The 13,044-nt window shown below is 37.3% G+C and overlaps 1 protein-coding gene across 1 annotated transcript in view; it reads right to left on the reverse strand.

The window, feature by feature from the left end:
• MAN1A1 (mannosidase alpha class 1A member 1) overlaps positions 1-13,044 on the reverse strand; it is a 142,990-nt gene that overhangs the window by 10,645 nt on the left and 119,301 nt on the right. Inside the window, exons 8-9 of the mRNA XM_032101574.1 lie at positions 11,762-11,877; positions 37-256 (exon numbers count right to left, since the gene is read on the reverse strand). Coding sequence (XP_031957465.1) covers positions 37-256; positions 11,762-11,877 — 336 coding nt within the window. The remainder of the gene's footprint in view (positions 1-36; positions 257-11,761; positions 11,878-13,044) is intronic.

A 13,044-nucleotide genomic window follows, 5' to 3' on the forward strand; every position in this document is an offset into this window, starting at 1 on the left:
AAGCTGCGCAGCCAAAGTCTGCAATATGGAACTCACGTGTACGATCATAGGATTCATGGCAAGTCCTGGCAATTTCAGCACCCAGCTCGATGTGATGGCCTGTCTTGTCACTGGGTGCTCCGTCTGCTCCCAGAGCAAACATGCCTCCAGCAAAACAAGTGAGGTGTCCCATCTTGTGTTCCAGCAATCCGCCCTTCCACTCGGCGATGTACGTCAGGCCCCCGCTTGACTTTCGGATGAGGTGGGTCTCTATGGCCTGCAAAGGGACGTGATTTCAAACCAAAGGTCCGTTTGGTTAAGTGCAAAGGACAAAGCTGTCTTTTATGTTGGTTGTTTTTGCTCTGTCTTGCCTTTGCTCATAAAATGCAATGGATAATATGAGTCAGCATAACTTCAAAGTGAAGCCAAAACAAGGCAGATTAACATACATCAGTAAAGATGACTGATTTTGCTTCAACTTTGAGCAGTTTACAGGGTACATTTTACAAAAATGTTGGAAAGACCTACAAAATACACTTCAAATTTTGAATTATTTTAGTTTTTCCCCTTTCTACATTGAGCAGTTTCAGGTAATTTAACTTTCAATGGTGATTAGCCATCACTTCAGATTCTGTATTTCCCATTTGAATTCTGACTTAAAGGAGGTGGTTATTGATATAACTTCACGTAAATTATATGCAGTCATAACTCATATTCAAAACATTTGACTCAGTGCGTGCAGTGAATGATGTGAGGCGTCTGAGTCTAGATGGCATTCCCAAAGTCCAGTGGGTTTCCCCTCCCAGACTGAAATCCTCTACTTATCAATCAAGAGCAAGGTCTCACTGAGATCTCTGTAAAAAAAACCCTAAGCAGAATAAAAATACACAAATCCAGAGAGAACTGGAAGTTGGTGATGTTATCACTGTATGGTCACTAATTACAAAATCCAGGAAGGCAGCCTTCCCTTGTGGGAGGAACAGAATTCAAACAACAGAGGAGATGCAGAAGAGCACATTAATTAGAAGCCCACAGAGAAAGTAAGGTATTATTCTTTAAAGGGTAACGGAGAGGAGATAAATAACTCTGTCATACATTCAGTTATCCATCAGTGCTCTGGTCCTTCTGCTAAAATTGTAAGATCCAAAACCAGTACTCAACATGCATTATGCAAGAGAAGAACCATTAAAAAATATCACTAGAGACAACTATTAATAAAAATGCCAGGATTTTTAAACAAGTTTTATACAGAGAAAGTAGTGATTGTAGTTACTTCTCCCCACTTAAGCATTTGTAAAGGTTGTTCCTATAAGCATGAAAAATCCTCTCTAAATTAGAAGCATCAGCTGAATAACTGTACAATTTTTACATGAGTATTTTTTTTCTGCCAAGAACATTACATTGAAAACTATACTTTGTTTTCCAGTAATATTCGTGCAAAGCACTTAGTAAGGGTGTTTTCTGCCCAGATCCAGAGCCACTATTAGCTCAGAAAACTCCTCCACCCCTTGTTTCCTCCTTGATTGTATGTTTTTAGCACTATGTACCTACTGGAAAACATACTTAAATTTTAGAGCAGAAGTAAATAATGAAAATTCCTGTGCTTTAAACAAATTCTGCTTTAAAAATCCTGCATAATTTAACCTATAAAAAGAGGAATTAGATGTGAAAGGGGAAAGGTGAGAAAAGACACAATAATTCTGTGGGAAATAGCTTTCAGACCTGTTTGGGCATTCTAACAGCAAGCCACCTAAAACCAAGTTCAGAAAGCAAAAACTTTAATGACATTTCATGTAACCTTTCAGCATGGTATCTCCCATCTCACCAAAACAACGGTTCTGAAAATAGGCAATAACTCTACTGGTCACTTAGCTGTTGGGTCAGAATTTATTTAAAAAATAAACAACTATAAAAATAGATTGATAACTAAATTTACCTATACTGCATTTTTTTTAGAAAGTAATGGCTGAAAAACAGAATCAAATATTACTGTATCTGACAGACATAAGAGCAATGATGCACTTTTGAACTATCTGAACTAGATCAGAGTTGACTCTTGTAGTATAAAAATGGATTTTGTGATATCAATTAGTATTTGTGAGGTTTTTTTCCCCTCTTTTGGCTCAAGATTAGAGTTCAGGCTAAAAAAAGATTACTTCCAAGAGTTTTAAAATTATTCTAACAAACTGGTGTTAAGAAACTAACAAATTGATGCTGATTGATACCAAGAACGTCACAAAATAAAAATATATTTCCAATTTAAGTATTTGTGTTTAGTAAAGCAAATCATCTCGGTTTTATAAATGAGGTCTATTAAGAACTAGTACATATGTCTATTAAAAGTTATTTTATTACATAACCACCTTATTTAAAGCTACTTTTATGAGGTAGTTATTAGATATATTACAGCCTCTCAGATTGCCTTGCCATGCTTTGTACAGTCCTGGGTCCCTGAGTGCTAGATAATACCTATACCAATGTGTATGTCTTTATTAATGGCATGCTAGGTCACTAAGCATTTGTACCTAGACATGAAACCTGAAGTTTAAGAGCAGGATGGGAAGGAAGGGTTACGTCCCCATAGGGAAATGCTACTTGCTGTCTGCAGTGCTTTGGGTGTAGTTCTGGCAGGGAAATCAAGTGAGTAAAACAGAATATGTAGTACGGTGACAAAGATCCACCCAAGTGAAAAGCTCTGTCTGGTACAATTGATTCTGAATTTCGTACTTAAAATCAATTTATTTTTATTTTGATATAATTACATACTCATTTCAAGGGACACGTTTATTTGAATTGCAGGTCTACTGCAACTTGCTCCCCAACTACAAATAATTCCTTCCTGCACTGTTTTCAGATCAGGTAGAGGGAGGTAGCACTTCTCCCATGAGGAAAGGCTGACAGAATTGGGATGATTCATCCTGGAGAAGAGAAGGCTTTGGGGTGACCTAGTTGTGGCCTTCCAGTACCCAAAGGGAGACTACAAGAAAGATGGAGAGGGACTTTCTACAAGGGCATGTAGTGACAGAACAAGGGAGAATGGCTTCAAACTGGAAGAGGATAGGTTTAGATGAGATATTAGAAAAAAGTTCCTTCCTGTGAGGATGGTGAGTCACTGGAATTCATAGCCCAGAGAAGTTGTGGATGCCCCATCCCTGGAAGTGTTCAAGGTCAGATTGGATGGGGCTCTGAGCAAGTGAAAGCTTTCCCTGTCCATGGCAGGGGGATGGAATGAGATGATCTTTTAGATCCCTTCCAACCCAAATCATTCTATAAGTCTGTGATATTTATCACTATGGAGATTATTATTTCTTCTTACTGTAATTAATATCCTCAATATAAACCAGTATACAGTATCTGAAAACAATCAAAAAAGCTAGAAGAATGTGGTCTTTGATTAGTTGAAAATACATCACTGAGGCATAATTGTTTGGAGCTGGTACACTTTTTCTTTTAAATAAATGGAAATTTCATTTCATTTCATTCCAGAATGTATTTCTGCAATTCAAATAGTAATTTATTTCTTTCCATCAGGTAGAGTGGAGAGACAGTGCAACAGAAAAGGCTGGAAAGAGAAAAAGTGGCTACAAATATATGTTACCAAAGGGAGCAATAGAAGATGCTACCTGGGAGTGGGAAAAAAAAAACTGAAACAAAAAAATTTGAGACAACCTGATTTGAGGCTGTAGTGGAAAAAGGAGAGGGAAACTAAAGGTAAATAAACATTTTACAGATATTTAAAGAAATAAATTTACTACATGTAAAGCTGGTATGGCACACAATATGTCATGTACCCATAAACTCTCAGAGCCACAGTAACTTTTTACGGCTGATACAGTTCCTGGCAATTTTTCTTTTTAAGCTTTTACCTAAGGCTCTGCTTACAGATCTCACTGCAGTAAAGCCTTCAGCCAAATTACTTTTTTCTCCATCTTGTGGGAAATTATTCCTTTGATGCAACAACTGTATAAATGCTTGAGCACTCAATTAGAAATGCTAACAGTCCCTTTTACAGTTTGAATTGTTACTCAAGTGCTCCTTGTATTACTACTGGCATCTTTCTCATGAGTTTGCATGTTAAAATTATGCCCTTGCCTATCTGTCACAGTGAATGAGACATTAGGAATTGTTTCAACTACAGGATTGCAAACTGCACGTTGTGCCGGTTTGGACAAATTTGGAGGAAAAGATCCCCTGATAGAAAGCAGGTTACAACCACCCCTCCCCCACCAGGTTTGGGAAAAAATGAATTTTCCTCGAAGGAAAGTGAAAGAGATAAAACTATTTATTTAACAAACACACAGAAAAAGGAAAATAATGCTAAATAATAGAACCTCTCTCTGTGGAGAGAAAAACCTGGGAAAATTTTAGGATCCTTCTGTAGGTAGCCTCTCTCCTCCTCCTCAGAGCTGGGACGGGGTGGGGCCCCCTCCTCCAGGGCCTCCACCTCGGTGGAAAAAGTCCCGATGTGTTCTGATGTTGAAATAGTCCAAAAAAGAAGAAGGGAAAAAAACCGAAGTCCCAGGAAAACAAAAGTTCAACTCTCTGTCTCCCTCCAGAGAAAAGGAAAGCTGAAAGCTGGCTGGAAAGCAAGCAAGCAGGGTGCTTCCTCCCGCTCCTGCCTCTGCTGAACGCAGAGAGAGTTTTACCTGTGCCCTTGAAACATGGAAACAAACTGCAAACTGCTTTGAAAGTTTTGCTCGGTTTTTTGTCTCTCTCCCCTCTCAGGCTCAGTTTAAAGGCATAGAAAAGCACAAAATTAATTTCTGGGCATAGGGCAGCGATATGGGATACAAATCATAAAGTCACCCCAAGACACACATTTGTGTAATCTCTGTTATTGACAGCATAAAGGAGAAACTCTTCAGTTTTCCCAACCTGATCTCCTCCCCCTCTCCCTCTTTGTTAAGGCAATGTTTTGTGTTCTCTGCTTCTTAGCCTGTTCCTTAACCTATACATTATACTGCCAGTTCTTACCCTTGCTAAACTAAGCAGAACTGGACCCTCCTAATAAAAAAACATTCTCCTCCATTCAGTTCTTCACTTCTTTAAGCTTTTCACACAGCTTAAATGATGTCTTCGCCACCCCCTCCATCCGTCCCTGACTTGATTTTGTGATTGCAAAAGCCTTCGTTTACCCTTTGAGTTGTTTAAAATGTATTGTTTATAGGGAAACACAGAAGACCCAGAACTGAATCATCTCACTGTTCAAATGAGTTAAAAACTAATCAGTAAGCTTATTTTTACAGGTGTTCTCTTGGTGGATTACACTGACAGGTAACAAAAACACTAACTGAGCTGCCTGCAGAGCACAGGTGGAGGCTTCTCAGGAAAAATGATCTGCTCCTCAAGGCTGCTCAATTCTAAACAAACATGTGCCACAGAAGTGTTAACTCCGCTGAAGGAGCTGAGATAACAAATTACAAACCTCAAACTGCAATGTGATCCCACAGTTCTGCTACCTCTAGCTCTTAGGCATTTTACCCCTCCTTTTACAGTATCTTCTTAATTATGATTAATGAATTTCAATGATTACTGCTTTTTTAACAAAACCCAGGTGGTTTCATTTCCCACCTCAAGATGTCACTGTAGCTGGAGATAAAACTGCCCTGCAAGACAGTTCCATATTTCCATACCTTAATAAATTTGAAACTTCAAAAATATTATTCTATTTCTAAATTTCAAGGGTTTATAATGTCAGTTTTGGGGATAATTACAACTCTTCAGGCATCTTCGTAACAAAGCACCATAAATTATCTCAGTTCAAACTTTTAATGTATTTGTCTTCCCCTAGGAATTTTCATAAACAGTATTTTGATGATTTGAAGCAACAGTGAGGATGAAAGAGAATTCTACCATGTAGTATTTCCAATAATTCAAAGATGTATAATGTCAATTGCTTATTTATTTATTTTCATATTTACAGCTTGCACCAGAACATTTTATTGCTTTGAAACAGCACACAGCAGCAGGTCAGGATTATTGTGGGTTTACATTCTGTGAGTTTCTAAGTAAATTGTCTGTTTTCTTGTGACTTTGTTGCTTCCCTTACATTTTCTCTGTTGAGTTGATCTAACGCAATAGATACTTTTCTGTCTCAACCTTTGCAAGTAATCAAATTTATCCTTTACTGAAAATTCCAATGAGTTTACTACAAAAAGTTTATTGCTGGAATAGGAAGTTCAAGCCCTTGTTACAAATAATTTAAATACTTCTGCCAAAGAAAACTGGCGTCTTATCCTGAGGTCCCCACTGCTGACTAAACTGAGCTTTAAAAATCAAAACTGAAATCTGAACACAGAAGAACTTTCATTTGTTTAAACACAGTATATAAGAAACATTTTGAAAGCACCAAAGCACTTACTGCTTTTGGACTTTAGACATGTTATGTAGACAAGCTTACATGTGCAATGAAATATGAGTGCTTATAATGGAGGTACCTAAATTTTTAAAATGGAATCATTGGCAAACATTTAACTACTGTGATACCTATTCATCTGATCACTAAAAAGATAAGTGTTACGGGAAAGCTGACAATTTACTTTTGTCTGAAAAAACACTATTTTTTCCCCTCTATAGATCTATTAGTGTCTCTCAAAACACCAGTGCTCTAGCATTAAATGTACTAAATGCTGTGTGTTACCAGAAGGATAAATTTATCCATATTTTTAAAACAGTATTAATGGTGGTGGCATTAATCAAATCAAGTCACTCTCAAAATGTTACATTGTGCATGTTTTGAATACTCTAGGATAAGTATCTGTTGGTCCTGACAATTTTTTTTTGTTATCGGAAAAGGAAGGAAAAATAGCATGACTAGTAAGGACATGGCTGCTCTGACAAGAGCAAAGCCGTGAGCAAAAACCATACAATTTTTCTCTAGACTTTTTTAGTTAAAATCCTCCTTAAAAACTTCTAACAACATTACAGCTTGCTGCTTCTCCTGACAGTCCATAAATACACTAAAATTTGAATAAATACTTTCTCTGGTCCAAAACTTAAGACATTGTGCAGTTATTAGTAAATTATTAACAATTAAAAAAATCTGCAGAAGCCTGTCTTTAGCCTTTATGCTTTCTTTATGTAAGCACTTGTAGAGAGTTTTAAAATTCTTGCTAAAGGGGAAATACAGTGAAGAGACTAACAAGGAGCAGCAAGTCCTCTGGACGTTCTCATCTGGTAAGTGTAATGAATCTTGTGTTCCTACATAATGCAGCCATACTATCACTATGTGCAGAACACCAGTGCAGCTGGATGATAAATATTTTAAACATGACAGCTGACAAAATGGCCTCTTTATTGAGCACATTTAAGTTACATTCAGTTAAGTTGCCTCCTGCCTCCTACACCAAAAAAAACCCCAAAACAAAGTATGTAGTGGGAATGCTGAGTACCAACTGTTTCATTCTAAGCTGGGCTGCTATTGCAGCATCCTGCCTGCCCCTTCATGTATTTTCTTCAATGCCAAGAAGTGCTCAAGTATTGAACGTTCAAGTCATTAATCATTTTTAGCTTTACCCAGTATGACAAACCATTATATTTGAGTTGTTGCAGTTCTCTCATTGTCCACATCAGTTATGCAGTTTTTAAGATCACTACGATCACAAAGCAAACCACTTCAAGCAGCTTAATGGAGACTGCAGTCAGCACAAACCAGCCAGCAGACTATCACCTCAGTTAAACAGATCCTCACGAAACTCCAGAGATGAAAAAGGCTTATCATGTTTTCAGTTTGCTAACAACACTTTCTTTTCCTTCTCCTTTCAATGAGAAAGGAGTCTCCACGGATTTGTTTAATTTATCTGAAAGGCTGAAAGCAAGTGCTCTGAAAAATATTCACTACTTAATGCTGACAGTTAAATATACCCCAAATACCCCAGTCAAAATCAAAGCTTCCCGTGGCAGTGTGCAAACTGAGTATATATCAAAGCTAGTCTACAAAGTTAGCAATGTGCCAAAAAAAAAAAATTAAATCCTCAAAAAAGTAATTTTATGTATTTTCTGTCTGAATACTCAAAATCCTGAGGCAAAAAATTACTTTTTCCCATTTTGATACCCACAGAATTTTACTGCATTTACAGCATTGCTTAATTGTGCAACCCAGCCTAGCAGCAATTTGTGGAATGCTGTTGAAATCTGGCAGAGTGGCTGTGGCACTGCTTCTCAACACGTGTTCTTCTTTTGGCCACTTCCATTGTTTCTACTTCCATGTGCTATGTTCTGCAGAAATCACTTGTCTTTTTGTTAGGATCTTGGGAGCAGCTGTTACCCAGTAAGAAAGAGTAAACAATCTAAATGTCTAAAAGTGGACTAGTTACCCTGACTCCAGGTAAACCTGCAGAGAGCAGCTGCTTTACCTCACTAAAACCAAAGCGCCACCAAAGGCTACACTGAACTGAGCTGCTTGGGAAGTGCTTCCCTCTTCCTGTGAAGTTCTTCTGGGATGAGTTACCATTCTCTTTACAGCCTCTTGATATGCTACTTCTCTAGAAATACACTGAGGAAGGGATGAAGGCAGCATCAGAGAGAGAGAATAAGTATATATAATATGCAGAAAGATTGCAGAAATGGCCGTAAATAAATGTAATGGGAAAAATTGGAAAAGATACCTGACCATCAGACACCAAGTGTGAGACTACCTATTTAGAGCAATAGAGGGAAAATTGCCTTTCAGCTTAGAAAATGAGGGCTGACACATTTAAGAGGGGAGGATTTGATGTAGTTGCTTGTGACAGTGCTGTTGCTAGACTAGATATAAGTGAACCCACAAGTCCATTTTTGCTCTAAATTATCATGTTCTCTTCTAAACCTACTCAATTGTGTCTCAGAGATCAGCTTGTTAACTGAGAAGAGTGGGATGATTCCTGTCCTGGATACAGGCAAAGAGAGATAGATTATTCTATTGAAGTTATATCCTCAAAATATAGATAAAACCTGAATACACATTTGTTCTGTTACTAAATGTTGCATGCTATCCACCATTGAAAACAGTTTAAGAAGATCTCTTACTTCACGTACTATGTCAAGCAGGACATGATTTGTATTACTTTTCAAAAGAGAAAAAATAACTTACATTAAAAATATATTCACTCATCTTTTTGTGTGAATTCTACAGTTTATTAATCCCTCTGATGGCCTTATACATTCATACTATGCTCTGGTATTCAAAACAAGACTATGTTGGTCCTTTTTCCCATTAGAAATAAACTCTTCAAATGGCTTCAGTCATATATGCATCCTCATGGCAAGCAGAAGCAGTTTTTAAATCTAGTCTGACATCTTAGTTATTGCTTTTAACTTAAGCCATTATATAATCTATAGGTGATACAAAAATTCTAAAGGAAAGCATTCCTTTTTTTAATATGATTTACAGAACAATGTGAAAAATAACCCCTAAGCTCTATCTAAATAGATTTCAGCTTTTCACAGTGAACTATATAACTCACTATATATTTTCATTTGTGGTTTTTGGATAGCAGAAGATATTGAATTAGGCATCAAACCTTCACATCACTCTTTCAGAATTTGGTGGGTATGTGCTGGACTGAATGGCCAGGAATAATCATACTGTTCCCTTTGGCAAAGTCTGAAAAAGATTCTGAGAGCACTGGGGAAAATTTCTCTAAGAAAATACAAAGCAGACTCAGAATGCCCAAACCGTGCAGCCTTAGTCATAAAGAAAGACTGCAGCTTGTGCAGACACTTAAATCAGCTTTAATTTAGATAAGTAATGGATCGATAGCAATCAAGCCAGTATCAGGATGGATTTCAAATCAGGATAGTTACTCCAATGAAAAACCTGGCATCTCAGTGAGGCCCAACCATCCTGCAGTTTCTGTGAGGCTGAAACTTTGCTGCTGCTTCCTGAACAAGCTACTTTACAACATCAAGCTGCAATCCCTAATGCTGCACATACACTTCCAGCTTTGGTAGAGATGTACCTCAGTACAGAAAACAGACAACAGGAATGCCATCAATCAGAAAACACTGGAAATAGCATTCAACCAGCAGCATAAGGAAATCTGTTTTAGTCAGGTCCTCCCAAACACTAACACTTTCGTCAGACATGATGACTGGACTGCTTCAGAGCTAGTACTACTAAAAAATATTAAGAAAATAGATACTTTAAAACAGTCATATGCAGCAGAGCTCAGACCCTGTCACTGATATTGTCACATTCGGTAACACTGCTGAACAGGCAATTCTGCTCCTCCAACTGAAACCTGAGCAGGGAGAACTGGTCCTGTAGTGTGGGGGCTGTCACCACTTCTGCTCCCTGCTGGGACCTCAATAAAAACCTGATGTTTTTAAACCAGTGGAAATAGAAGGCTAGAAGCAGCTTTGAGGTGCTTCAAAATGTCTTCCATGGTAAGATGAATTGATAATTTCACACACTTTGTTCTCTCAGTTTGGCTGCCAACCCAATGGCTGAGCTGTTACAACAGCACTGTTCTTATGTTACAGCCTCAAATGCACTCAAACCTAATTTAAGATCCACCTTTTGCTCTGAAGTTGAAACCACGCTAGCAGTGAAAATGAGGCTGACTGCATCCAAATCTGCACTTACAAAATTAAAGGCAAGATTTCCTTAGCAGAGGATATCTTGCTTGTCAAATTTATAACCACCAGGGATCACACCCTCCCTCAAACCTTCACACTTGACTTTCCTCTCTAATGAAAACAAAGATGGTTGCAATAAGCAATCATGGTTGTATTTTTTAATGCCACCACTTTTTGTGTACGGGAAGTAAAAGGAGAGTTATGACTTCCCTAGGGATAGTGTGTTTCCAGATATATGAAAGAATAAGCAGATGTTGCTTAGCATCTCAAAGCCTTGTCTACAGAGGCACTGTAGATACAGTTAATAAGAGATAAAATTCCTGGCTGTAGACAGCTTCCAGTCAAAACAGATGAAAGGATGGGGAAAAAAAGAAGGAATATTATTCTCTTTTTTAATATATATCTATATATATGTGAAAGCAAAGAACTGAGAAAACAGGTCATTTGCCCAGGACTGGAAGGAAAGCCTGTAAATAAGAATTTAAACTGAATACCTCCCAAGTCTCAATCTGGTGTCACAAACCCATTATTTCTCCCAAAACAGCACATTAAAGAAATACCATAAATAACAAAACGAAGTGCAGACCAGGAAGATCATAAATAAAATACCATATAGAAATGTAAGTGTGAACAGTTCTGATTTTATAAAACTTTCTCTTGTGTCCAATTTGGCTGTTTCGCAGAAGCTGGCAAATATATGCTCTTGTACCAAAAAGTCATTGTAAAACAACCCCCCATTTTAATTTCTAATTATCTACCATAATACATTGATCCACGTGTGGACCACAGCCAAAACACTTTTCATGGCTGACACACATGAGAGAATTGAAACACAAGAGAGGAATTCCCTCCTGGATATAAAGGAAAAGGACAAGACTAATAAATACCTAGAGAAGACTCAGGAAAAAGAGTTGAACGTCTATCTGAGAGCTACTTGTAGATGCATTTTTTGTTGCTTATTTTATACTTGTCTCATCCAGAGACAGATGACTATATTGCAGTTAAAAAAATAGTTATACTTCAAAATTCTCCCCTTTCCCATAGTATCTGTATTCTTCTAGCACTTCCATTTGAAGAAGTTTTTTTTAAAACAGAAACTGATTCTTTAAAAAACATCCTGTGGTGGCAAATACATAAATCTCTCATATTGTGCTCAGAGCCTGTCTCTTTAGGATTATTACAGATTGGATTATTATAGAAGGGAAGATTTAAATGTCTTATTTACCTGAACAGCATCATAATACATTTTCTTGCCATCTTCATCTGTCTTGTCTGACATTAGCCATGCCTTGAGCAGATATTCATAAAAGCTATCCCCAAGCCCTCCAATGGAGACATGATCTTAACAGGGAAGAAAGAGATTGAACAGCAATTTCATCTTCAGCCAGGACAATAAAATACAATTACAGTTTGAAACAGTGTATTTAATGATCTATTTCTACATCATCTTTAATAAAGATAAGGCTGGAACCTCAGGAAAAACTTTACTGGTATATACAGAGAATTATTTCTTTTATTGCTATATTTTTAATCTAGCTAAAGCACCATAGTTATTTAATATCCACAATGTGCTACAGGAGATCACGGCAAAGAAAAAAGCAATTTATACATGTTAATTCTAATTCATGCAGTCTATTCCATACAAAACCATGTCAAACTAAGTTCTTTTCTTTATTCTAAAAAGGGAAAAAAGTAGGAAGTGCTCTCTGATTTGATAAAGGCTTTCCCTTCTTAATGTGCAGGCATTGGTCTTTTAGTCACTAACTTTTCATTTAAGTCACGTCATTAAAAAATGCTTTTAGCTCCTTACTGCAGAGTTGAATTTCATGTTATTTAGTGGTATTTCAAAATGCTGAGCAATATGTTTAAAAATAATACAACATTTCTGAACATCTGACTGCTCTCAGAACTCAGCAGTGGTTTGGAAGGAAAAAAAAAAGGACTTCACCACATCTACAGAGGATGGTTCCTGTGATGCTGCTTTATTCTGCCCTATGCTTAGTATGTGAAACGATCTGGTACTACAGATGCTGTGATTATTCAGTTGCACAATTTAGGACATGACTCTGTAAACACTAACACCACACAAGCCAGTCATTCGACATCAGTTGCACCACTGATAGGAAATTTAGTGATGCTCTCAGCTGCTTGTACAAGATTGCACCCACTTGCTGTCCAAGAACCTAAAAGATTCTTGGCAAAATTTTTGATGGGTTCTCATGATTTCAGCCTAGATCCCCATAATACATGAAATACTACAACTGTACATACATGTGAAGTGTTTTTCTAAGCTCCATTAAGTTAAGAACAGTAGCTAGAGGTTTGCTTTTGAAACTTCGTGCTGCCTGGTAAAATTAAGTGATTTGGCATTTATTGAGTCTTCAGTGAAAAATTTTCAATGTGCTTTACCAGGACTACTCATTTATAACTGTCAATATTACAGCAAAGGAAGGATCTACTAATTCCACTCAAAAAATCCAGGATGGAAATGTCATTACAGAGATCACA

The sequence above is a fragment of the Corvus moneduloides genome, chromosome 3 (genome assembly GCF_009650955.1).
Source record: "Corvus moneduloides isolate bCorMon1 chromosome 3, bCorMon1.pri, whole genome shotgun sequence".
Lineage (NCBI taxonomy): Eukaryota > Metazoa > Chordata > Aves > Passeriformes > Corvidae > Corvus > Corvus moneduloides.